At 39.1% G+C, this 24,185-nt stretch overlaps 1 protein-coding gene across 13 annotated transcripts in view; it reads left to right on the top strand.

Moving 5' to 3' along the window:
• LOC135109551 (mitochondrial ribonuclease P protein 1 homolog) overlaps nucleotides 1-24,185 on the top strand; it is a 58,136-nt gene that overhangs the window by 21,813 nt on the left and 12,138 nt on the right. For 8 of the 13 annotated variants that reach the window (XR_010272741.1, XM_064020958.1, XM_064020959.1 and 5 more), the window contains exons 2-3: nucleotides 2,762-2,841; nucleotides 23,989-24,100. Coding sequence is in view for 1 of the 13 variants with exons in the window: in XM_064020977.1 (XP_063877047.1) it covers nucleotides 2,762-2,841; nucleotides 23,989-24,100 (192 nt within the window). In the remaining 12 variants the exon portion in view is untranslated. Of the gene's footprint in view, nucleotides 1-2,761; nucleotides 2,842-20,652; nucleotides 20,783-23,988; nucleotides 24,101-24,185 lie in introns of those variants that run through there. The other 5 variants (XM_064020968.1, XM_064020969.1, XM_064020967.1 and 2 more) reach the window with 3 other exon arrangements.

The following is a 24,185-nucleotide window of genomic DNA, read 5'->3' as shown; positions in this document are numbered from 1 at the left end:
CCAGCGTCGTAAAGTGTCTCAATGCCAGTTTTATGGATGGTTTTGTTGTTAGAAAGAATCTGGTAATTTTCCCCCTTTTTTTCTTTCGTTCTGTCAAGGTAGTGTAAACTAGTGGTGTGTACACATACTCGTCTGTCTGGTACATATGCTTCAAAAACTAGTTCAGACATATGATAACCTGGCCTAGATGTTTTGAGAGGGTCTCCTATTCGGAAAGAGATTCTGGAGTCTGAGGTACTCATGTTCCTGGTGTCCATTAAGTGTAACACTTGGCCACGTTGGCCAGATATCAGTAACATTAGCATTGTTAATTTTCTCGACAACTGGATGAGTGACAAGTCTTTATTCTGGCCTAGGCTCTTTAGGTGATTTAAAACCAATTCTGGGTCCCAAGTAGATTGAAGGCGAGCAAAGGAAGGTTTCTCCTAGAAGACTGCTTTCATGAACCTACTGACTAAGAGGTGCCTCCCTGCAGGCTGACCTTTGATAAGGTCTACTGTTGAGATGCCTGACCGGATAATGTTCATAGAGCTATAGCCTCGAGCTTTCTCTTTCTTAAATTCTAGGAATAGGTAATCCAGCAAAACATTTACAGGTGGTGAAAATGGATCCATATCCCTGCTGAGACAAAATGACATCCATCTTTCGATATGTTTCCCATATTGTAATTTTGTGCTCTTTCTCCACTAGTTAAGCAGAAATCCGGCAACCTCTGGCGAAAGGCCTTGATTTTGGAAGGCATGCCCGATAAGATCGTTGCTATTAGAATTAACCTTTGGGCCTGTGGGTGTACAAGGGAGGGATATTGAGGCAGGATTAATGAATATCGAGGGAGCAGAAGAGGAGTTTCTGCCAGCAGTTGGAGGGCTTTCAGGAACCATACTTGGGTTGGCCAAAGAGGGAGAATTGTCATAGCTGTTGCTCTTCTTGTATCTTCTGCAGTACCTTGCTGATGATCCTGAAAGGTGGAAAGGCATATAATTCCCCATCAGCCCAACTGAGCGTTAACGCATTAACATATGTAGGTGAAGGATCTGGCTTCCAGGAAACATAAATGGGTAGCTGGGCATTGATTCTACTGGCAAAAAGGTCAATATCTGGTGTATAAAAGGTCTGGCACAGTAACTTGAAGACCTTGGGTAGTAACATCCACTCAGTATCTAAGTTCTTTACTCGGGATTCTCTGTCTGCCTCTACATTATGGAGTCCCTTTATGTACTCTGCTGACAATGTAATCCCTCTTGACTCAGCCCAATCAAAAATATTTTCTATTACAGCATTCAGGTTAGGTTTAATGCTGCCACCCCGGTCTATACAGGCAACAGCAGTGGTGTTGTCCAATCGAAAGCAGGTATGTGTATCCCTGCAATCCTTGCATAGAGATTTGAGGCCCAATAGTATAGCTTTTAGTTCTAAAACATTAATATGGTCTAGTTTCACATGAGCCCAATGACCTGTCTTGGCATCTCCTGTTGTTGCACCCCAACCAGTCAGGCAAGCACAACAGCACAACATGTACTGGTGATCAGATATGAGGTAGTAAAGTGATAAATATTGAGGAATCTTCCTATTGAGGATAAATTAAAAACAAAAGAGGCAGGAGATTAAAGCAATAGGATGGTAGTTTGAAGGATTGGAGTGGTTATCCTTTTTAGGAACAGGCTAAATGTAGGTAACTTATAGCAGGAAGGAAAGGTAGATGACAAAGTTGATATAGTTTGACCAGGCAAGGTGTAAGCATAGAGGCATAGTTGTGGAGTGCAACAGGATGCACCCAATCAGGCCAGCAATGGCATGAAGGACATCATTAACAAGACTCTTAACCAGAAGCATGGAATAGTCAGAGGATGGAAGAGAACATCCCCTGAAACATCCAAGGTTGAATTTTTAATAAAGGTCTGAATGAGGAGTTCAGATTTAGCAATTTATGAAATAGTAATGGTGCCATCAGAGTGAAGCAGAGAAAGATAAAGAAGAAATTTTGAAGATGTTTTTTTGGGGCTTGATGCCAGAAGTCACAGGGGGAGTTAGATCTAGTAAGATTTTCACATTTTCTATTGAAAGTTTTTTTTAACTAAATACATGGAATAAAGAAGAATGATATGATCCCTGACAGCAAATCAGTATTTTTTTCTGCTAGAACAATATTGTCCTTTGTCTCCACCTGAATCTCATCACTTTGGGAACCAGTGAAATTCTCCTCCAGCACTGCCACATTTTGTAGTCTTTTTAGAGGAGAAAACAGATCTTCACTGACCATACTTTTATGAGAGTCAGTCATACAAGCATTATGTGGTTCTCTGTGCATGAGGAGCTGACAACAGAACTGGTTTATCCCTGTTACACCATAACATTGATCCATTCCTTTCCTGCATCTGATCCAGTCTGCTTATCAAACAAGATGCAAGAGAGCTTCCTAAAGAAGCCCTCAAGGTTGCATCACATTTATGCATGTATCAGATAGGAACCAAACTGATCATACTTGTAAGAGTATATCTGTTTATCTATCCATACATGTTGGCCCAGACAAAGCACCACACACTCATACACACATCATTCACACTCTTAGCCTTACTTGCCCTTGATAGAATGGGATAGTCTCATGGACCACCCTACTGCACCCCAGGAACTTGTGGCCACATACTTCCACATAAAGACCCAACAGTATACACTGGTTTATCCATGCCCTTTCGTAATGAGGCCATTCTCTATATTTACTTATTTTACAATAAATTAAGTGTGTGCTGTATTTTTGTTGCAGGTATTTGGCATGGGGGATTGGCAATAAGTGCCTTACACTCAACCAGATCATTAATATCATGTTGGACTTTAAGATGACAGGTGAGTGTGCATGATTTGAGATTAAGCTCATACACTCTTGTTTTCATATCCTCTGTGGAAATTAAATGATAATAGGATAGTGATCTTAAATTCTGAGACTTAACCATCTCTCTAGAGCTTATAATACCTAGCTGCAAAACTATTATGGATTCAAGGAGAAAATAATAAATAATAATAAACCTAAAAAAAAAAGATAGGAAATGTTGACAGCCAGCTAGTGTCCATTGTTCTGCTTGGGTTGCATAAGAGGATTTTTTTCCACTGTCCTGTTCTATGTATTAACTTAATAATGTTCAGTTCTATGTATGAAACAATTACTGGAGCACAGTCTTTAAGTTGGATGATAAGGAGGCTCACTGGTGGACTGACTCAACTCAAAATATTATTATATACATCATGTATCATTTTTTGCTCTTGGTCTAACTTCATAGTTTTCATGTGATATAATGCATATCACTCCATTAGATTTACCCCAGCTATTATTGATCCTTCAACCTTAAGATCAAAGAGTTAAGAGGATAATTTACACACTGGGGCCTAGCAAATGAACTTCAGTCTTCAAGCAGCCTTCTGCTGAGTTCAAGATGGTCTTGTACTGGTATGACAAGATGCATCCACAAGATTACCTGTCAACTAAAATTAGATAACCTCCCTATATTTGGGAACAGTATTCCATATTTGGACAAATAAAACTCATGTTTAGAGTAAAAAACTGGGAGGAGGAAGAATATTGGCAGAAGTGACACAAGAACACTTAGTTCTTCTCCTTACCATTCTCATTCAGTGCCAGTCATAATATATCCCTTTCTTACCATTCTCAACCAATGCTGGTCATAGTATATCAATTCCTTATTGTTCTCATCCAGTGCCAGTCATATCATATCCCTTTCTTGTCTTTCTCATCCATTGCTAGTCAGAATACAGTCTGTGCCAGAAAAGGGGATAAAAATCTCAATCAGCATGCCATCCAACTAGTTTGATCAAGTTGCATGGGAGAGCAAAGCTCTGATATTATCTGACATGACAACTCAAGACAGACAGTGGCCTTGGGTACATTGACACATTAATGGTTTTAGTATAGATTTGACAGATGAGTGATGAGAAGTCTTTTATGTGTGCACACCTGCGTTGACTTTCGTAAGTTAATGTTATACAGTGGAACCTTGGTTCTTGAACTGTTCAAAATCAAAAATGTTAAAAACCCAAACTATTTTTCCCATAGGAATCAATATAAAACAGGTTAATCTGTTCTGATGCACCTACCCACCATGTCTTAGTGGCCAGTGATCTCATTGCTAAGATGGACACTCCATAACATCTCCAGCTTAGAAATTTTCATCCATAAAGGATGTACTGAATGAACTTGATGACACAGAACTCATTAAAAGATATTGTTTAGACCATGCAGGCATTCTCTTTGTCACTGATCAAATGAGGGAATCCTTACAGAGTGACACAGAGAGAAGCAACCCACTCACCGCCAAACTGAAGGTGATCGTAACACTTAGGCACCTTGCTGCTGGGAAAAGCTACTGAGAAAATGTAGTTGTGCAGTAGTGATGGTATTGTGGGTCATAGAGAGAGCCACAGGAGACTCAGGATTACTCATGAGTGGCAAACCTTGTTTGTTTACATTGAGGTTCTTCAACTTCTTCCATGGGATGATATTTAACTTATTTTGAAGATTGAATTACTGTCTTACCCTCTGTGTCGCTCCTCCAAACATACAAAAATGAAGGAAATATTTATAGAAACTATAAATTAGTAATAAATGGCAAGTTTTGCTATGTCTTGTAGTATTTGAAATCAAGTAACTTTGTTTGAAAACCAAATTATGATACAGTATTCGAACCAATTAAGAGTTACAATTTTTGCTCAAAAACCAAATTGTTTGGAAAGGGAGACATTCAGTGACCGAGGTTCTACTGTATATGTATTTAGAAATTTTCTTCTTATATGTTTGTTTAATTTTACACAACATTAAGCAAGAAAAACTTTTGTTCAGGATTTTATCAAATTTCTGTATAAATTTTCTTTTTCATATTAAAACAATGGCTAAAAATTTTCTGAAGCAGTATCCCCACTAATTTTAGCCATGAGCTGGCACTGGTTGGCACATCTGCAAGATAGTAAAAAATGTGAGTAGGTTCTGCACTAATTGCTTTAGGTTGTATAGAATAGCAAAACTAAAGCCATGTTTACCAGATTAGTTAGTGAAAGGCAATGGCAAAGCTGGCGGTGAATATTGAAATCTCTAGTCATTGGAAATTTCAGTAAGGGAGAAGTGGTAAGTGGTTGAATATGTGTTCCACTTTACAAATTGAATGGTCAAAACATTCTACATAGTGTTGTTGAGAGATACACAACACAGATGAATTTAGTGACTGGCAATGAAGTCTTTGCCAGATGGAAAGTTCTGAAAACAAGAGTGTGGGTACAATTACACTGTATTGTTGCATACATAGAAACAACAGCTAGCTCTGTATTGTATTGTTGCATACATAGAAACAACAGTCAGCTCTGTAATGATATTGAAAGAGAGTAAGAGAAACAGAAAAGGGTTTGCTGCCAGTGGCCTCAAGCCTCTGAGTTTTAGATAGTGGTATTGTCAGTAATTGGTCATTTTAAATCACTGGAATGCTTGTATAAAGGTTTCACTGTTCAAATCTTCCACAGTCTTCTAAACGTATGACCACTGTTGAAGCACAAGTAAAATAAGAATATGCATTTTCTTTAGGAGAATAGATTCTCCTATGATCACTGTGGTCCCTGAATAGTAATCTTGAATGGCCTTAGTAATGTGACCCTATATGATGGAAGTTCTGAGGACCATGGACCTGTGTCAAGACTGACTTGATGTCTCCTCATATCAATTCCTTACAGCCTGCCTCCCTTTAGGTAGCCAGAATTGCTTTCTATTAGAATAAAACATCTAAGATGGAATAATGAGCCCTCACAAATAGTGGAATTGTGACCTATCCATCCCCTCTCCCCAGTACAATACTGTATGCAATATCATTGTGTCAGTATGCAATATCAGTTTGTAGTATGTAAATTTTGCCAGTAGATGGAGGGCTGATGTAAAGGAGATGGAAGGAGGGATCATAATCACACATGATTTATGCACTTAGAGTATAACACAACACTCAAAACTTGAAGATCTAAACACAAGCATTGTACAAGACTTGTACAGTAAGGTACACGACAATACACGGTCATTATAACGTACAACTGCAATAATGCACTGAAATTTTTAATAAGTATTTAATCAGAATAATGAACCAAAACTGGCATAACAAACTCACCACTCATGCGAGCACTGGTATCTTGATAAATATCTAATCAGAATAACGAATCAAAAGTAGCAAGATGAACTTGCCATTCGTGCAAGCACTGAAATTTTAATAAAAATTTAATCAGAATAACAAACTAAAACTCGCAAGACACACCTGTGTGAGCTGCTGCTCACCTATCAGGTACTTGTACCTTCCTCCCTTTTTTCCTTTCCTCTTCTTTCTTTCATCTTTTCTCAGACCTCTTTCCCTGTCACTTCCCCTCCCCATTATCTGTCAGAGATAAGGGATTAGGGAGTTATACCTTGCTCTCTCTCTCCAACTCATTCATTTTATGTCATCTTTGCTTCATCATTTCTCACTCATTCTCAGTCATATATGTAATTTCATTTTCATTCTCAGTCAGTCTCATTCTATTTTAGCAATCCTTAGGATTGTTCTAACATTCAGAGAGAGAGAGAGAGAGAGAGAGAGAGAGAGAGAGAGAGAGAGAGAGAGAGAGAGAGAGAGAGAGAGAGAGAGAGAGAGAGAGAGCTCCAACTTATGGGGTGTTTACTGTATGTAAACATGTGATGCCAACATGTGACCTATACTTGTCAAAGCAGTGCAAAACTTGGGATGGTAATGCGCAAAACTCAGCATAGTTAGAAGTTAGGACTAGGTGTGAAACTCGGGAGGGTACTGTATAAATTTGTTGTCATCTCAAATGCAGTAGTGCCTATTGTACTACATACACTATATTTTCCACCACTGCTAATATGGATCAATTTGGTGAGCATAAAGACCCCTGCATCCATCATGGGAAGGAATTATAATTTAACATGTGGATTCTGAATCTAAAGCTTTATCCCCTTCCTGCTTCTGGAAGCCTAGGGTACAATAGTTGACACATTGCACAGTAGTAAAGCTGGATAATCACTTCAACATTGAGAAGGAGATACACTGAATTCAGAAGAGCAGGAGTGATTGTGATGGTGGTGGTGTAAACAAGATGCCAGCAAATGCAGTACTAGTGATGTGTTACTTATAGGAGTGTGTTGGCATGTTGAGTGGTGTTTATTCCATGCAATTCTACTCATTTGTGACATCCAAGATTTTATTGATCCCTTTTTTAGATTTGTGTATGAATATTATCTAGCAACTACAATATATCAGTAATTCCTATCAAACAAATTCCAACTTAAAGATGCTGTAAACTAATGAGACAATTTTAGAATGAGTATAGAATGACAAGTATAATCAGGCATATACCCTTGACAGCTTATAATACCATCTTTGTGTAGGCAGTGTTACAACTCACCATGAATGAGAATGTTACGAGCGTAGGGACTATCAGATCGTAACAAAATCTCAAAGTAAATAAATTCCAGGATTGAGGAAATCACTGACAAATTCAAATACAACAAATACAGTAACATTCATTTATTATCTACACTGCATAACTCAGCATTAACAGTACTCTTACCCTAGATTACAGAGTTGAAAAGAAACTACTCTCAAAAATTACTTACAAACGCATGATTATTTGATTAAGTTCACCACCTGTAGTCACCTAGCAAAATTCTTATTATTAACTATGATGAAAGTTCATACTTATCAAGGAGTCACTGCTGAGGGCATGGAAGACAGGAAAAGCCAAACGCCTTCACTGCTCCTCAGTCTTGGTGGGTGAGGGAAGAGGACTGAAGGTACTCCCACTCTCCCACCACCACCACCACCTCAAAGTGTTTGTGTGCTTTAACAGGCTCTGAAACCAGTGTCTCATTGTTGATTCAAGTCTGGTCAGCAAAGATCTTGATGGTACAGGTGGCACAGGATCACTCCTGAGCCAGGCCTTTGGACTAGCAACTCCTGTAGAAGGGGGGAAAAAAAAGAAACGAACAGCATCCTCTATCCTAATTGTTCATACATGTGGCACGCCACATTCTCTCCAGAAACTCTTTCACCGCCTCAAAGTTATACTTGGCGCTGGTCAGACCTCATCTAGACTACGCTGTGCAGTTCTGGTCCCCACATTACAGGAAATATATAGGTCTATTAGAATCAGTACAGAGGAGAATGACTAAAAGGATACAGGGGATGAGGAGTATTCCTTACGAGGCGAGGTTGAAGCTGTTAAATTTACATTCTTTAGAGAGACGTAGGTTAAGAGGGGACCTGATAGAAGTCTGTAAGTGGTATAAGGGTTATAACAAGGTGGATGTAGGCAAAATTCTTAGGATCAGCAACCAGGGTAGAACAAAAAATAACAGGTTCAAGCTTGAAAAATTTAGGTTTAGGAAGGAGATAGGAAAAAAATGGTTCTCAAATAGAGTGGTAGATGAGTGGAATGGACTCAGTAATCATGTTGTTAGTGCTAGGACACTAGAGAGCTTTAAGAGAAGATTAGACAAGTTTATGGATGGGGATAATAGATGGAAATAGGTAGGTATATTTCGTACAGGGACTGCCACATGTAAGCCTGGTCGCTTCTTGCAGCTTCCTTTATTTCTTATGTTCTTATGTTCTAATCATCCTTTCATTCGCCTCTCTACACAGTCCCAGCAACAACATTATCCACTCCTTTCCTGTCTTCTCCACTCTTTCATTCCTATTATGTCCTAACTCAGTCAGTATCACTTGCATCATCTCATTCCTGTCTCTAGCATACTTCACACACTCCAACACCACATGTTCCACCGTCTCATCCTCTCCCATGTCACACATCTGGCACACTTTGCTGCGGGACTCAGACCACCTGTAACTCCTTGCATTCACATGCAGTGATCCTAAAGATTTAACCAATTTCTGCTAGACTTGGTTTGAGATAAATGATGATACTCATCCTTAAAAAATGTCTATAAATGGTTCTGATTGAAAAAAAAATATGTATAAGATATATCCATTCTGATAAATTAAAAACAAATTTGTAGTTTTAAAACATTTGCCTGACAGGGAGAATTAACAGGTTTTAGTTATAAGGTGAGGGATTAATACAGGATACACTTTAATGTTTTATTTAGACAACTGTAGCTCACTCTAGATCTTAGAATAGACTAGTGTTCACTATTCCTTTGCAGCTATGAATGTTTATAAAAAGACCGAACCAAACTATGTCATCTTGCTTACTCTTCTTAACCCCTTCAGTCCTTACTACACCACAGTCAGATGTGTGAATGGGGAAATCACTCATCATTCCAACTGCATTTTATCTAACCCTTACAGAATGCCAGAGTACAGTTTGGTTTATGAAAGACACTTGTAATACTAAATATAGTGATGCATTTCCTAATGATATCATGTTGCCTCAAATATTCCCTTCTTTTAGTCCTTCAGACTGGTGTGAAGCACAGGGAAGATGAAATACGTTAACCTCTCTCTCTCTCTCTCTCTCTCTCTCTCTCTCTCTCTCTCTCTCTCTCTCTCTCTCTCTCTCTCTCTCTCTCTCTCTCTCTCTCTCTCTCTCTCTCTCTCTCTCTCATACACACACCTAACTCCTCTGACTATAAGAAATTCTTTGACCACTTAACTTCCAAAGTGGAGCACATGCTGACTCTTCCCTTTTGCAAAGATCTCCATTCTTGGAGACTTCAGTGTTCACCACCAGCTTTGGCTTTCCTCTCCCTTCACTGACCATCCTGGTGAACTAGCCTTTAACTTTGCTATCCTCCACGAAATAGAGCAATTGGTGCAACACCCTACTTGTATTCCTGATTGTCTTGGAAATATGCCCAACATTCTAGACCTTTTCCTAACCTCTAATACTTCTGCTTATGCTGTCACCCCATCTTCTCTGTTGGGCTCCTCCGATCACAATCTCACATTTGTATCTTGTTCTATCACTCCAATCCCTCCACAGGATCCCCGTAAGCAGAGGTGCTTCTGGCATTTTGCCTCTGCTAATTATTATGTTGATTTCCTTGGAATAACTACTGCTTCCATGTCAGAGACCCATCCCTGTGTGCTGAATGCAAAACAGAGTTTGATAGTGTCTAGCATAGAGGCATACATTCCTCACTCTTTCTCTCAACCTAGACCTTCCAAACCTTGGTTTAACACAGACCGTTCTCATGGTATACAGGATAGAGAGGTGGCCCATAAAAGGTACTTGACCCTTCCATCACCTGAATTTCATGTGCTTTATATTTCTTCTCAAAATCATGCCATCTATTCTCCAGTTAGTTAAAAATCATTCATTAATAGAAAGTGTAAAAATTTTTCAAGATCTAACTCCCCTCATGATTTTTGGCACTAAGCTAAAAATATCGCCAATAACTTCACTTCATCTTTCCCTCCTTTAGTTTAACCTGATGGCACCACTGCCATCTCATCTATTTCTAAAGCTGAACTCTTCGTTCAAACCTTTGCGAAAAACTTTTGTATGATTCAGTGCTTGTTCCATGAGAACAGGCCTTGTTAAACCAAGGTTTGGAAGGTTTAGGTTGAGAGAGATAATGAGGAATGTAATGATGTGAGTAGTAAAACACATCTGACCAAATGATTGGCATTAATCAACACAAAATGTAACAGGAGTTTGTAAAGAGTACAACCCAAAATTGTAATACACAAGTATTATCCTTCCACTAGTAACTCTTAATACATGAAGAAAACCCACACTGTCAAGACATCTGCTAATACACACCTGGCAGTAATGAGGAGCTGTCAATGAGAGAAGCTGAGCCTCTCATTTCCCTCCCAGATCACTTAACGAATGTACACGCCCAAACCATACGATACCTTCTATTAAACCATCCAGTGCCTCAACAACCAACCACATTTAATCATAGTTGTCATGGTTTTATTGTTACAATTATCACCACTTTCTCCACCTTCTACAAAATTATATCCAAGATACCTCGAAGCAAGTAGGAGGATGTCTCATATTGCCTGAGGGCCTTAGTACTGAAGTATCCTCACTGCATTTGTGTTGATGAGGAGTAGTTGAAGTGTCCTCAGGAACAGAACTATACTGAAGAGTCATATTTGTAGAATCAACAGAATGAGTAGCCCAGTTGCTCATTTCAGGATTTGGCTGTACATGAGGTTCACTACTGGCAGGAACTAAGTGTTTGGTAGCTACCATGTCTTCCTTGTCATCAGAGTACCTTATGGGAGCATAATGGGGATTTGCCTGTAGGAGCTTAACCTCATCTACCAGCAGATCAGTCTTACTGGGCCATACGTGATGCCTAAGTAAGACAATGCCAGGACTGGACAGCCAAGATGGAATAGAGGTCCCAGTGGAAGACCGACGAGTGTACCCGAAGAGCCATTCATGTGGGGTCTCATTGGTTGCCATGCAGAGCAAAGAATTAATTAAATGAAGGGCGTCAGGAAGGACAACTTGCCACCACTAGATCAGCAGGCCACAGGATACCAAAGCAGTTGTAATGGTCTTCCAAATGCTCCTGTTAAACCTCACTGCTTGCCTGTTGCCTTGAGGATTATAACTCGTAGTTCTGCTGCAAGCGACACCTTTACTTGAGAAAATCTTTTAGTTCTCTGCTCATGAATGATGCTCCCCTATCTGAATGAATATAAGATGGCATGCTAAAAATGGAGAAGACTTGAGAAAGGCAATTGATAACTGTTAATGTAAGCATATTAGAACATGGGAATACAAATGGGAACCTAGAGTATTCATCTATAATAATTAGGAAATACTGATTCTTGTCTGTACTTGGAAGGGGTCCTTTAAAATCTATGTAATGCTGTTTGAATAGATGGGTAGCTTTTTTATAAGAGGAATTCTTGTAGGTTGATAGAAGTTAGGTTTGCACTCTGCACATGTCCTGCATGAGGTAACAACTCTACAGATATCTTCCACAGAATAAGGTAGATTCTTTGACCTGACAAAGTGAAGCAAATGAGTAACATCAAGGTGGCACAAGTCATCATGAATGGCAGACAGTGGCTGCTGATCAGGGCATGCCATGGCACAGTAACTCCTGGAGAGTATATCTGGAGCAATGTTATCTCGGCCTGGTCTGTACAATATATCAAAATCATAGCAAGAGATTTCCATCCTCCACCTTAAAATTTTATCATTTTTTTATTTTGTTCTTATACTGTTTATCAAACATTGGTCAGTTTTAGTAGAGAAGTGCTTACTGATCAAGTAATGCACCCAGTGGCACTTTCAATAATAGCCAAGGCCTCCTTCTCTACAGCAGCATGGTGTCCCTCAGGTCCTTGCAGAGTTCAAGAATAGAAGGCAATGGGATAACCAGCTTGGGTGAGAACAGCTGCAATAGCGGTGTCTGAAGCATACATCTCCATCTGAAATGGCTCAGATTTTTTGATTGCCTAAACCATTGATGATTCTATATCACTCTTCAGTTGCTGAATCTCTGCTTCTGTCTCCTCCATCACAGGGAAGGTATTAGTAGCAATAAGTGGACAAATCTTGTGTGAATAATCATATATTCACTATGAATAATATGCAAATGGGTCAAGAGCACAGTGTAGTGACTCTATCACACAGCACTGTTAAGTCATGAAGAGGCTTGAGGCATTTGGGATCAGGACAAATCACTCCCTTCTCCACCATTTAACCCAGAATGTGGAACTTACGAGTTGAAAAAATGGCATTTTTCTTCATTGTAGATCATATTCTTTCTTTTGACAGCCTTGAGGAATTTGCCAAGGTTAGCATCATGTTCCTCTTGCATCATTTCACATATGGTGATGTTGTCCAAGTAGGCATAGGTACCAACAAGTCCTTCTTCTTTAATTAGTGAATTCATAATTCTCTGGAAACAAGTCACTCCATTTGTAACTCCAAACAAAACTCTAGTAAACTGATACAGTTTACCACATGCCTCAAAGGCAGTGCATGGCTTGTCCTGTTCTCTGATGGCTACCTGATGATAAGCACTGCATAGGTCAGTCGTACTGAAGACATGATCCTGTGCAATCTTGTTCACAGTTTCATCTATCCAAGGCAGTGGGTAGCCATCAAGGAGTGTGAACTTACTGATTGTTTCACTGTAATCTATGGCCAAGCATCTCTTATGGGACTCATTTTTGACCACAATCACTTGTGCATGCTATGGAGAGTTGCTGTGCTCAATAATTCTTTCCTTTAACAGGCTTTCCACTTCCTTTTCTGTGAAGATACAGTGCAGTAGTGTTGTGATTTAGAGACAATAAGATGACAGCCTTTAGGTTAGTAAATAGTTCTGGAGGATCTACATTCAGCTCTCTAAGTCCACAGATTACGAGTATGGGCAAGTTTCCACTGTAAGTCAAAGTAACACTATTGTGCAGCTTCTGAAAGTCTTGGCCTAGAATTACATCAGAACAGAGTTGTGGAAGAACAGCCAGACACACATTTTCATAGGTCTGGCCATTCACTTTTGTGTCCACACTGCAAAAACCAGATGTTTCAGTCAAAAATGAAGTAGAAGCCATGCTTAGACTGTTGCACTTTTAATAAGTGGAGTTTAACTATGTCGATATACAAAACTCTCTGAGCTTCCACTGTCAATAAGTCCATCTGTTTCAGTCAAAATTTTAGCCACCGCTTTTGACAATATATTAGGAGTAGCAGCAGCTGATGTTACAGTCACCAATGTCATACAATCAATAGAAGCTAAAGCCCCAGTAGCATGAGCACTCCAATACACTTTAGCTACGCGACCCTTTTTCTGGCACTTATGGCACAACAATTCACAAACAGGACACTTCAAACATGGGTGGCGTCAAAGACCACAAAAGAAATACTTTGAATTTATAGCAGCCATTACTGTAATAGATTGTGGCTCTCCATTAGTGTTATTACACTATGTAACAAAATTTCACATTTATCTTGTCCTTGGCTCCAAACCATAATTTTCCAGTTATTTCCATCTAAACAAAATATAAAAAATTTATTTTGATCCTAAAACTTTGCTTTTGTGGTTAGAACAATTAATTTACATTTTTTGCTTATTTTATTATAGTATGGGTTACTATTGGTTTTCACGTCAGGTAAAGATCTTTGCAAAATCTCAGTTGCTTATCTGATTGCTTTTGAAATGTAGTAAATAAGTTAAAACAGTGAAAGAAAGAATATAAAGTGTCCCAAAGATTTTTAATTTTAATAAGATCATTCTTGAATTGACCAGCTCTAGCAAAAGATTTCTCATATTAAGAAGAATTTGCATACATTTCAGAAATTTTCTCAAATCTTCCAGAATGTTCTGCCAGACACTTTTAGAAGTTTCTAGAACATTTTAGAACATTCTATTCAATGTAAACATTTCCAGAATATTCTAAGACTTTCTATAATACAGTATAAATATGTAGAAGTATCAAGAATTTTCTAGAATCTACAAGAATTTTCTAGAATGATTCAGAATATTCTAAAGTAGGTTCAAGAATATTCTAGAAAGATTGAGAACATTCTGGAACACATTTTAGAAAGACTAAGGATATTCTAGAGTACTGCTTGACAATATAGAAGTAGGGGTTTGCAGACCACCAATCAGTTCTACTTTGGCTGCCTGAGAACACATCACAAGAGATGAAATGGCATTAAGAGGCGGCAATCATCCTCCAAATGCATTTTGCTACATATGTGGTCAATTCAAGACAAGAGCAAAGAAGTTCTCTGTGACAGCATGTGGAAAAATGGTAAAATTTAGATATTTGGGGCAAAAAATAATTCTAAAAAGCAGAGTTTGACAGGAATAATGAACATTTTCTATTGTTTTGCAATGAAAAGAGTTGAAAAATAACACCTGCTTGTCAAAGACAAAAATGGTGTTACATAGTATTATCCACAGCAGCACTGATCACACAAAACAAAGGAACATCACCGTAAAACTCTAAGTTCCTCTATACAGAGTCGAGAGCTCGTGCTTGGTTAGACAAAGTAGTCAGATCAAGAGTACTGTTTTTCAATAGGCATTGCCTTATCAGTGGCAACTGCAGGCCACTAATAAAGGAGTCTCTGATATACTCTTCACAGTGCTGAATCGCAGTGACAGCCTTAAGATTACACTCTTTACTCATGATCTTAAGGACCTGGAAGTACTCATCTAGAGTCTCGCCCAGCTGTTGGTGATGAGTGGCCAGTGAGTGATGCACAAATACTTCATTCGTTAGTTTCACACACAAAGCCTGTAGTGTACTTAAGGCATCATCATAAGTTGCACCCTCAGATATACTTTCGTACACTCTGAGTGACATAAAATTGGTAAAGAGTCCAAGCTTGTTCACTTTATCTTGAGGTAGAACTGCTATGAGTCTTGAAAGTTTGTATACAGTGTTTTCATTCCTGTGCTGCTGTCAGTGATCTTGGGTTTGCGTACAACCTCTCTGGTCTTAGCAGACTTTCCATTAGGTAGAAGTTCCAGGCATTGATTGCCTTATCTTATGTTGATTAAAATGATGTTAGTAGTAAAACACATCTGACCAAATGATTGGCTTTAATTAACACAAAATTTAGCAGGAATCTGTAAAGAGTACAACCCAAAAATTGTAATACATGAGTATATATCCTTCTACAAGTAACTCTTAATACATGATGAAAGCCCACACTGTCAAGACACCCACCAATACATACCTGGCAGTAACGAGGAGCATTCGACAAGTGAAGCTGAGCCAATCCTTTCCCTCCAAGATCAACTAATGTGTGTACATGCCCAAACCATATGATACCTTCAACTAAACCATCCAATGTCTCAAAAACCAACCACGCTTAATCATAGTTGTCGTGGTTTTATTGTTGCAATTATCACCACGTGTACACCTCCATGCCAGACACTATCACCTCTGTTTTGTGCTCAACTCACAGAGATGGGTCTCAGACACAGAAGCAGTAGACATCCCAAGGAAAATCAGCATAATACCTCCTCTGATCCCACCCAACTAGCAGAGACAAAATGCCCGAGGCACCTCCACTCTGTGAGATCCTGAGGAGGGATTGAAGTGATAGGATAAGATACAGATATGAGGCTGTGATCGGAGGAGCCCAACAGAGAAGATAGGGTAACAACATAAGCAGAAGGATTAGAGGTTAAGAAAAGGTCAAGAATGTTGGGCATATAAGAGCATATGAACATAAGAAATAAGGGAAGCTGCAAGAAGCCACCAGGCTTACACGTGGCAGTCCCTGTGTGAAATATACCTACCTATTTCCACCTATCATCCCCATCCATAAACCCATCTAATCTTCTCTTAAAGCTCCCTAATGTCTTAGCACTAACAACATGATTACCGAGTCTGTTCCATTCATCTACCACTCTATTTGAGAATCAATTTCTTCCATTCATCTACCACTCTATTTGAGAATCAGTTTCTTCCTATCTCTTTCTTAAACCTAAATTTTTCAAGTTTGAACCCGTTATTTCTTGTTCTGTCCTGGTTGCTGATCCTAAGAATTTTGCTTATGTCCCCCTTGTTATAACCTTTATACCACTTGAGACTTCTATCAGATCCCCTCTTAACCTACGTCTCTCTAAAGAATGTAAATTTAACAGCTTCAAACTCACCTCATAAGGAATACTCCTCATCCTCTGTATCCTTTTAGTTATTCTCTTTTGTACTGATTCTAATAGACCTATATCCTTCCTGTAATTTGGCGACCAGAACTATACTTTGTAGTCTAGATGAGGTCTGACCAGCGCCACATATAATTTTAATATTATTTTGGGCCTTCTACTTTTAACACTCCTAAAAATTAATCCTAATACCCTATTTGCCCTGTTTCTGGCCTCTTATGCATTGCTTTCCTAGACGGAACTCAGAGCTAACTATAACTCCTAAATCTTTTTCATACCCTGAACCTACCAGAGTTTTATTGTTTATTGTGTACCAACTGTGTGGGTTTCCTCTACTTATGCTAAGTACTTTGTACTTGTTGATACTAAACTACATTTGCTATCTGTCTGTCCATTCATTCATCCTATCTAAATCTGCCTGCAAGGCAGATTCTGACCTAATTAATTCCAATTAATCCTAATTCTCACCTAATTAATCTACCTATCTTTGTGTCATCATCTGCAAATTTACTAACATCACTACTAATTCCACTATCCAAGTCACTGATATATATTAAAAACAACAATGTCCCTAATACTGATCCCCATGGCACCCCACTAATTATATGACCCCACTTGGATTTAGAGCCGTTTATTACAACTCTCTGTCGCCTGTCACTAAGCCATGACTTTATCCAGCCTAACACCTTCCCATCTATCCCATGTGCCTTAACCTTTCTCAAGAGCCTCTGATGGGGTACCTTGTCAAACACTTTACTAAAGTCCAGACATAAGATGTCATAACTATCACCATTATCTACTGCCTCATACACTTTACTGTAAAAACTTAACAAGTTTGTCAAGCAAGACTTCCCATGCTATGACTGATTTATCAAGCTATGTTTGTGTAAATGCTCCCTAATGCTCTTTGCTATTACTGATTCCATTATTTTACCTACAACAGAAGTTAAGCTGACAGGTCTATAATTAGATGCTAAAGTTTTATCTCCTTTCTTAAAGATGGGTACTACTTTAGCCTGCCTCCATATTACCGGCACCTCACTTGACCCAAGTGACTTCCTAAAGACAGAAACTAACGGCTCACTAATAATCTCTTTGCATTCCTTAAGTAGTCTGGGATATATTTCATCTGGTCCTGGTGTCTTGAACTTTTTTAGCCTATCTCCTGTTCCACTATCTCCTTAGTTATGGTAATGTCTGTCAGCTTCTCATTCTCATCTACTCTAAACATCTGTTCACTATTTGGCATATCTTGCATGTTTTCCTGGGTCAAGACAGTTAAAAAACTCATTCAGAATTTTACTAATCTCTTCCCCAGAACTAACCAGCTCCCCATCTGCTGCCTTTAATGAACCTATAGTTTCCTTATTCTTCGTCCTACATACCTGATAAAATCCCTTGGGATACGTCTTCGCCTGGCTGGCTACCTTTAATTCATAATTGCTTTTAGCTTTCCTTGTTAATCTCCTGACTGTTTTAACTATTTCATTATAATGTGGCCTTAAAACCTTTTCCCCTGCCTTCTAATCTCATATATACTTTTCTTCTGCCTTATATAGTGTTTTAACCTAACAATCATCCATTTAGGGTAATTTTTCTGTGATCTTATTGCTCTGTATGGGATGTTTGCTAACTGTCCTGTATGCAATTTACAAAGTATTTATACAACTCATCTACATTTACTTCACCTAATCCCCTCATCTCGACTTCTTCCATCCTCTCCTCTCCACTCCCTCATCTACTCGCTTCGACCTCACCTCTCCCATCTCAGCATGACCTGACCCTGCAACATACCCACACACATCTCTCTCTCTCATCCTTCTCAGCCCCTTCTGGACACATCTTCCCTCCTCTTGTCCTACACCCTCACACCTCACCTCACCTCTCTCATCCTGCCTTATCTCTCTCAAGTTCGTCCCGGACCTAACATCACCCTGTATCCATTGCCAGTCAACTCCTTGGAGGTACCTTTTTAATTCCTCAAAATCTGCTCTCTTAAAGTCAGGTATTTTACTAGTGTTTTTGCTTCTAAAAGTTTCCTCCCATTTTAATTTGTACCTAATTTCCCAATGGTCACTGTTACCTAGCTGTCCTCCAATCTCTATCTGCATGACTGCTTCCTCCCTGTTAGTAAGAATTAAATCTAGAATATTATTCCCCCTTGTGGGTTCTACAACTACCTGTTTAAAAAAATTATCCTGAATTACCTTAAGAAATTCCTCTGCTTCCGTTACCCACCATCAGGCTCCAGTCGATATTCCTAAAATTAAAATCTTCCTCACATACCTGACTGTACAGTGGACCCTTGACTAACGAACGGTTTGAACTGTGAACAATCTCAGTAACAAACTGAAATAGTTGAAATATTGCAACCTACAAAACAAACTAAAAGCTCAATAACAAACTAGTGAAAATAGCATAACAAGACCTGGCACCACTGGCATAAAGTGACCTGGCAACACTGCTCCAGTTCCTTGCGCCATAAGCATAAGCAAGAGGCTGCTCTTAGTGTTTGCTCCTTGTTTAGCTTTGTTTAGCAGCATTTTGTGAGCAAGACAGCATTCAGCAACATGGACAGTACGAAGAAGTTGGAGAAGACAAGACAGCCTATTACAGTCGCTATGAAAAAGGAAATCATCAAGAAGTATGAGGAAGGAGCAACCATCACCCAGTTGTGTTGCCTTTACGATCGTAATAAGAGCACCATTGGCACCATCATCAAGGACAAAGATAAATAAAAAGATAAATAAGTTCTTAAGATTGCAAAACGAACTTTTCCTTTAACGAACCCCTCAATGTAACCAATTATGTTCGTTATTCAAGGGTCCACTGTACCTTTCTGCTCTATTTCCTGCCACAGTGAGATGTAAATTTCCTTTGTACTGTTTGGTGGGGTGTATACTACTCCCAGTTCTACTGACTGTGGTCCTTCCTTAATATCTACCCATATCGACTATGTTTTGCTATCTTTTTTAATTCTACTATTAGTACAACACTGTAATGTGTCCCTAATGTATAATGCGATGCCTCTTCCTCTCCTGTTTTCCCTGTCTTTATGGAACAGTGTATAACCATCTATCTTAACCTCTGGATTAAATACTTTCCCTGACATATCTAATCAAGTTTCTGTTAAAGCAATGATATCAAGTTTCTCTACACACGCCATTCCCCTAAGCAAGTCTATTTTATTCAAAATACTTCTACAGTTTTTATAGTAAACACTTAAGCTATTTATTACCTTCTCTGAGCTAGTTACCTTTCTAGATTTAACTAATTTGTCTTTCATTTTGACCTCATAACCTCTTCTTCCCTACTGATTGATGAAAAAAACGCTGGAGTCCAGTTACTTCCTAACTGGCCTAAACCCAGGCACCCTGGCATGATAAATGCACTCCATCCCGGATTTACAAGGAATCCCTACTCTAGAAGAGGTCCCAATTGTTGATGAATGTCTATCCATTACTTACAATGATTCATGAGCCTGCAATTCACTGTAATAGCCCTGGACAGCCAGTCACCACTAACGCCCTCCTCGGCAAGACTCCACATACCACAGGAATCCCTCCCTTGTCCCTAGTCCTCTCCAGAACCTGTCAAAACTTCCCGAACAGCTCCTCACTCCTGACCTTACCAAGGTCATTCCCTCCCACATTGAGAAAAACAATGGGCTTGGTCCAATAATTTTCCAAGTGTCTAGCCTATCAGCAACCTTCCCTATCCCACGCTCCCAGCAAACACACCCTTGACCTACGCTTCCTGTCTCTGACACAAAACGCACTATCTAAGTGCCTAACCTGACTATCACCAAGTACAAGCACTCTACCTTGGGGCAGGTTAACTGTGACTGCAAGATGATACAGTAAAATCCCTCTCATCCGGCATTCAAGTATCCGGCACATTTTTCCCCAAGCCTTAAAATCAATAAAAAATCAATGTGTCCTCATAAAATTGATTAAAATTCCTGCGCGAGGCATACTTTGTCCCCTCGCCAGAGCGCACTGCTTCGCACCAGCCACGACCCACTGCACTGTGTTTACTCAGTGACTCAGTCCTGCGTGTGCACTGTTTATCGCCTGACGCCTTCATCATGCCCAAAGTTGTAGAAAGAGGAAGCATGTTGTGCTTACACTTAAGCAGCTGATCAGATCAGCTGCTGATTAAGATCAGCTGATCTTTGTTATGGTAAGATGCGTGAGTGTAGGATGTTGATTGTGGACATAATTTCACTTCTATTACAGCTGATCTTTGTTATGGTAAGATGCGTGAGCGTAGGGTGGTGATTGTGAACATAATTTCACTTCTATTCAAGTATCTGGTAATATTCAAGTATCCGGCATGTCGGCGGTCCTGTTGATGCCGGATAAGAGGGATTTTACTGTATTTCCAAGACGATCAGGAATACAAGTTGGGTGTTGCACCAGTTGCTCTAGGGCATGAAGGATAGCAAAGTTGAAGGCTAGTTCACCAGGATGGTCAGTGAAAGGAGAGAAAAGCCAAAGCTAGTGGTGAACATTGAAGCCTCCAATAATGGAGATCTTCGCAAAAGGGAAGAGAGTCAGAATGTGCTCCACTTTGGAAGTTATGTATTCAAAGAATTTCTTATAGTCAGAGGAATTAAGTGAGAGGTATAGAGCACAGATAAATTTAGTTTGAGAGTGACTCTGTAGTCATAGCCAGATGGTGGAAAAACTCAGAAAATTCAAGAGCTTGGGCATGAGAGCAGGTTAAGTCATTGCGCACATAGACACAACATCCAGCTTTGGATTGAAAATGACGATAGAAAAAATTGAAGGGGACAGAAAAGGCATTACTGTCAGTTGCCTCAGACACCTGACAGTAACCCCTTTTCTGTGTCCTCAATTATTTATCCCTTTCACTGGTAAAGTCTTAAACTCCTTGCCTACTTCTGTATTTCCACCTTCCTATGACTTAAACTCTTTCAAAAGGGAGTTTTCAAGACACTTATCCTGTAATTTTTGACTACCAATTTTGACTCCATTTGGGGACTGGCACCTCTGTGGGCCTTTTTTTTATTACAGTTTTGTTGCCTTTGGTTGATGCCCCTCCTACATAAAAAAAAAAAAAAGAAAAAAGAAAAAGAAAAGAAAAATCTTAAAGGTAATTACCCTGCAGCTGTCAAAGTAATTATGATAAAATAAAGGACAAGAATTAAAAGCTTTTTTCTACTAAATAATTTCTATTTTATGTCTTATGTCAGGTGATTGTTAGAAACCTAAGTTTCAAACCACCAAATCAGCAAAGAAAGGTTGATTTTGTGAAGGTTCTGGTAATAATTAACATTTTCCTGTTGATATAATTACAGTGGTACCTTATGATTCAAGCTTGATTGGTTCTTTTAGGGTGTTTGAGTTGAGAAGCAATTTATCCCATTCGAATTAATGTAAAAAAATTCATCCATTTCAGGTAGAAAATCCCCCCTTTTTTATGGGTTTATGTTGTGCACTAAACTTATCATTGAATGAAAATAACATAAATTATAGAAAAAAATGTAAAAAAAAAATGAAATACCACATATTTTGGTGTATAAGATGACACGAATCATCCTAAAAAGGCAAAAAAAAAGTGGGTTGTCCTATACGTCAGATACAAAAGCAATGACCTTAAAATTTAATGCAAAATACCATTGTAAATAAATACCCACCTCAAAATGATAAATGTTGCCTCCTTCCTTCCTTCCTTTCTTTCTTTTCTCTCTCTCTCTCTCTCTCTCTCTCTCTCTCTCTCTCTCTCTCTCTCCTCTCTCTCTCTCTCTCTCTCTCTCTCTCTCTCTCTCTCTCTCTCTCTCTCTCTCTCCATCCCCCCCCAAAATAGGCACCTGGAAACAGCACTGGCTCAGTTACATATTGGGCACACCAACCTCATGCACTCCCACCTTATGAATAGCTTCCCATCCCCCTTATGCCCAACTTGTGACATAATCCTCTCTGTTTCCCACATCCTCCTCTCCTGCTTGAGACATACAGCTGCTCGTGCTGCTGCCTTCTCTCATCTCGTTTCTCTTTCCTGCCTCCCGTGTCTACACGATATTCTTAGAGCCACAAACCTTCTGTATGGACCACCTCATATCATACTTAAAACAAATTAGTATCCTCCACTTAATATAACAATCTCACCATAATAATCACTCTTCAACCTTCAGACCAGCAACCCCATTAATTATTACCCTCACTGCCCTCTCTTCCCTGACATAGTGCCATTTGAACCCAGCAGTCTGGTGCTCATACTCCCAGTTAATTAGTCAGTCTCTCTCTCTCTCTCTCTCTCTCTCTCTCTCTCTCTCTCTCTCTCTCTCTCTCTCTCTCTCTCTCTCTCTCTCTCTCTCTCTCTCTCTCTCTCTCTCTCTCTCTCTCTCTCTCTCTCTCTCTCTCTCTCTCTCTCTCTCTCTCTCTGAAGCAAAAATGACAGAATGAATGAGGGGGGAGAGAGAGCAAGGTATCACTCCCTTTTGCCTTATCTCTGACAGATAAGGGTGAGGAGAGGTGACAGGGAGGGAGGTTTGAGACCTGATGAAAAGGAAGAGAGAGAGAGAGAGAGAGAGAGAGAGAGAGAGAGAGAGAGAGAGAGAGAGAGAGAGAGAGAGAGAGAGAGAAGGGTAAGGAAGGAAGGGCACAAATGCTAGAGGAACTGACTGCTTGAATGGGTGTATTTGTTCGAATTGGAAGACCACGTTCAAATTGGAAGACAAAATTTGTTCGCCAACCCTGTTCAAATTGGGAGTTGTTCAAATTGTTTGAATCATGTGGTATGACTATTTGAATTTTGTGAATTTCCATTCAGTGAGTTTTCTCTGGCACCAGTTCATTGCCAAGTGTGAGACTGTGTAGATCTCTCTATTTTAATTAATGTTTTCTGCATGTGTCACAATGAATATTGCATTAGTGATTCTTCTGCCAAATATAAACACAGACTACATAAAACATATTTAACCCAACTTTCTCAGGTAAAGCCTTTAATGTTTCTTTGCATTAGCTTCATTAGCTAACCTGGACCAATATAACCCAATGCATGGCTTTTTCTTCCATGCACATTGACATTTACATCTTAACTACTCATTAGAAATATCTGATTCATATGTAATAGCATTTATAACCTATTATTTCATATTATTGTCTTACATACCAGTGCTACTGTATTTTCTTAATTCTTTTCCATTCCCTCTTATCATTTCCCTTCTTCCCTTTCATATATATATATATATATATATATATATATATATATATATATATATATATATATATATATATATATATATATATATATATATATATATATATATATATATATATATTGTATTCCTGCTTTCTCCCTGTACTTCCTTTTTTCTTTTTCTCAGCCTCTTCTTTTAACTCCCTTATCATCTCTTACAGGTGACTGGCCTCATGCCTTCCGCCATGTGCCTCGCAGAAAGCTCCAGTTACCTCCTTGGAACCAGCAAATAAAGGAAGAAGCGTTACTAAAAAAGATACAACGGAGACAGAGGTTAGTGAAAAGTTTGCTCTCTCTCTCTCTCTCTCTCTCTCTCTCTCTCTCTCTCTCTCTCTCTCTCTCTCTCTCTCTCTCTCTC

This window comes from Scylla paramamosain, chromosome 19 (genome assembly GCF_035594125.1).
Source record: "Scylla paramamosain isolate STU-SP2022 chromosome 19, ASM3559412v1, whole genome shotgun sequence".
Classification (NCBI taxonomy): domain Eukaryota; kingdom Metazoa; phylum Arthropoda; class Malacostraca; order Decapoda; family Portunidae; genus Scylla; species Scylla paramamosain.
The sequence above is the reverse complement of the archived record's forward strand: the minus strand, read 5'-3'. Positions and strand labels throughout refer to the sequence as shown.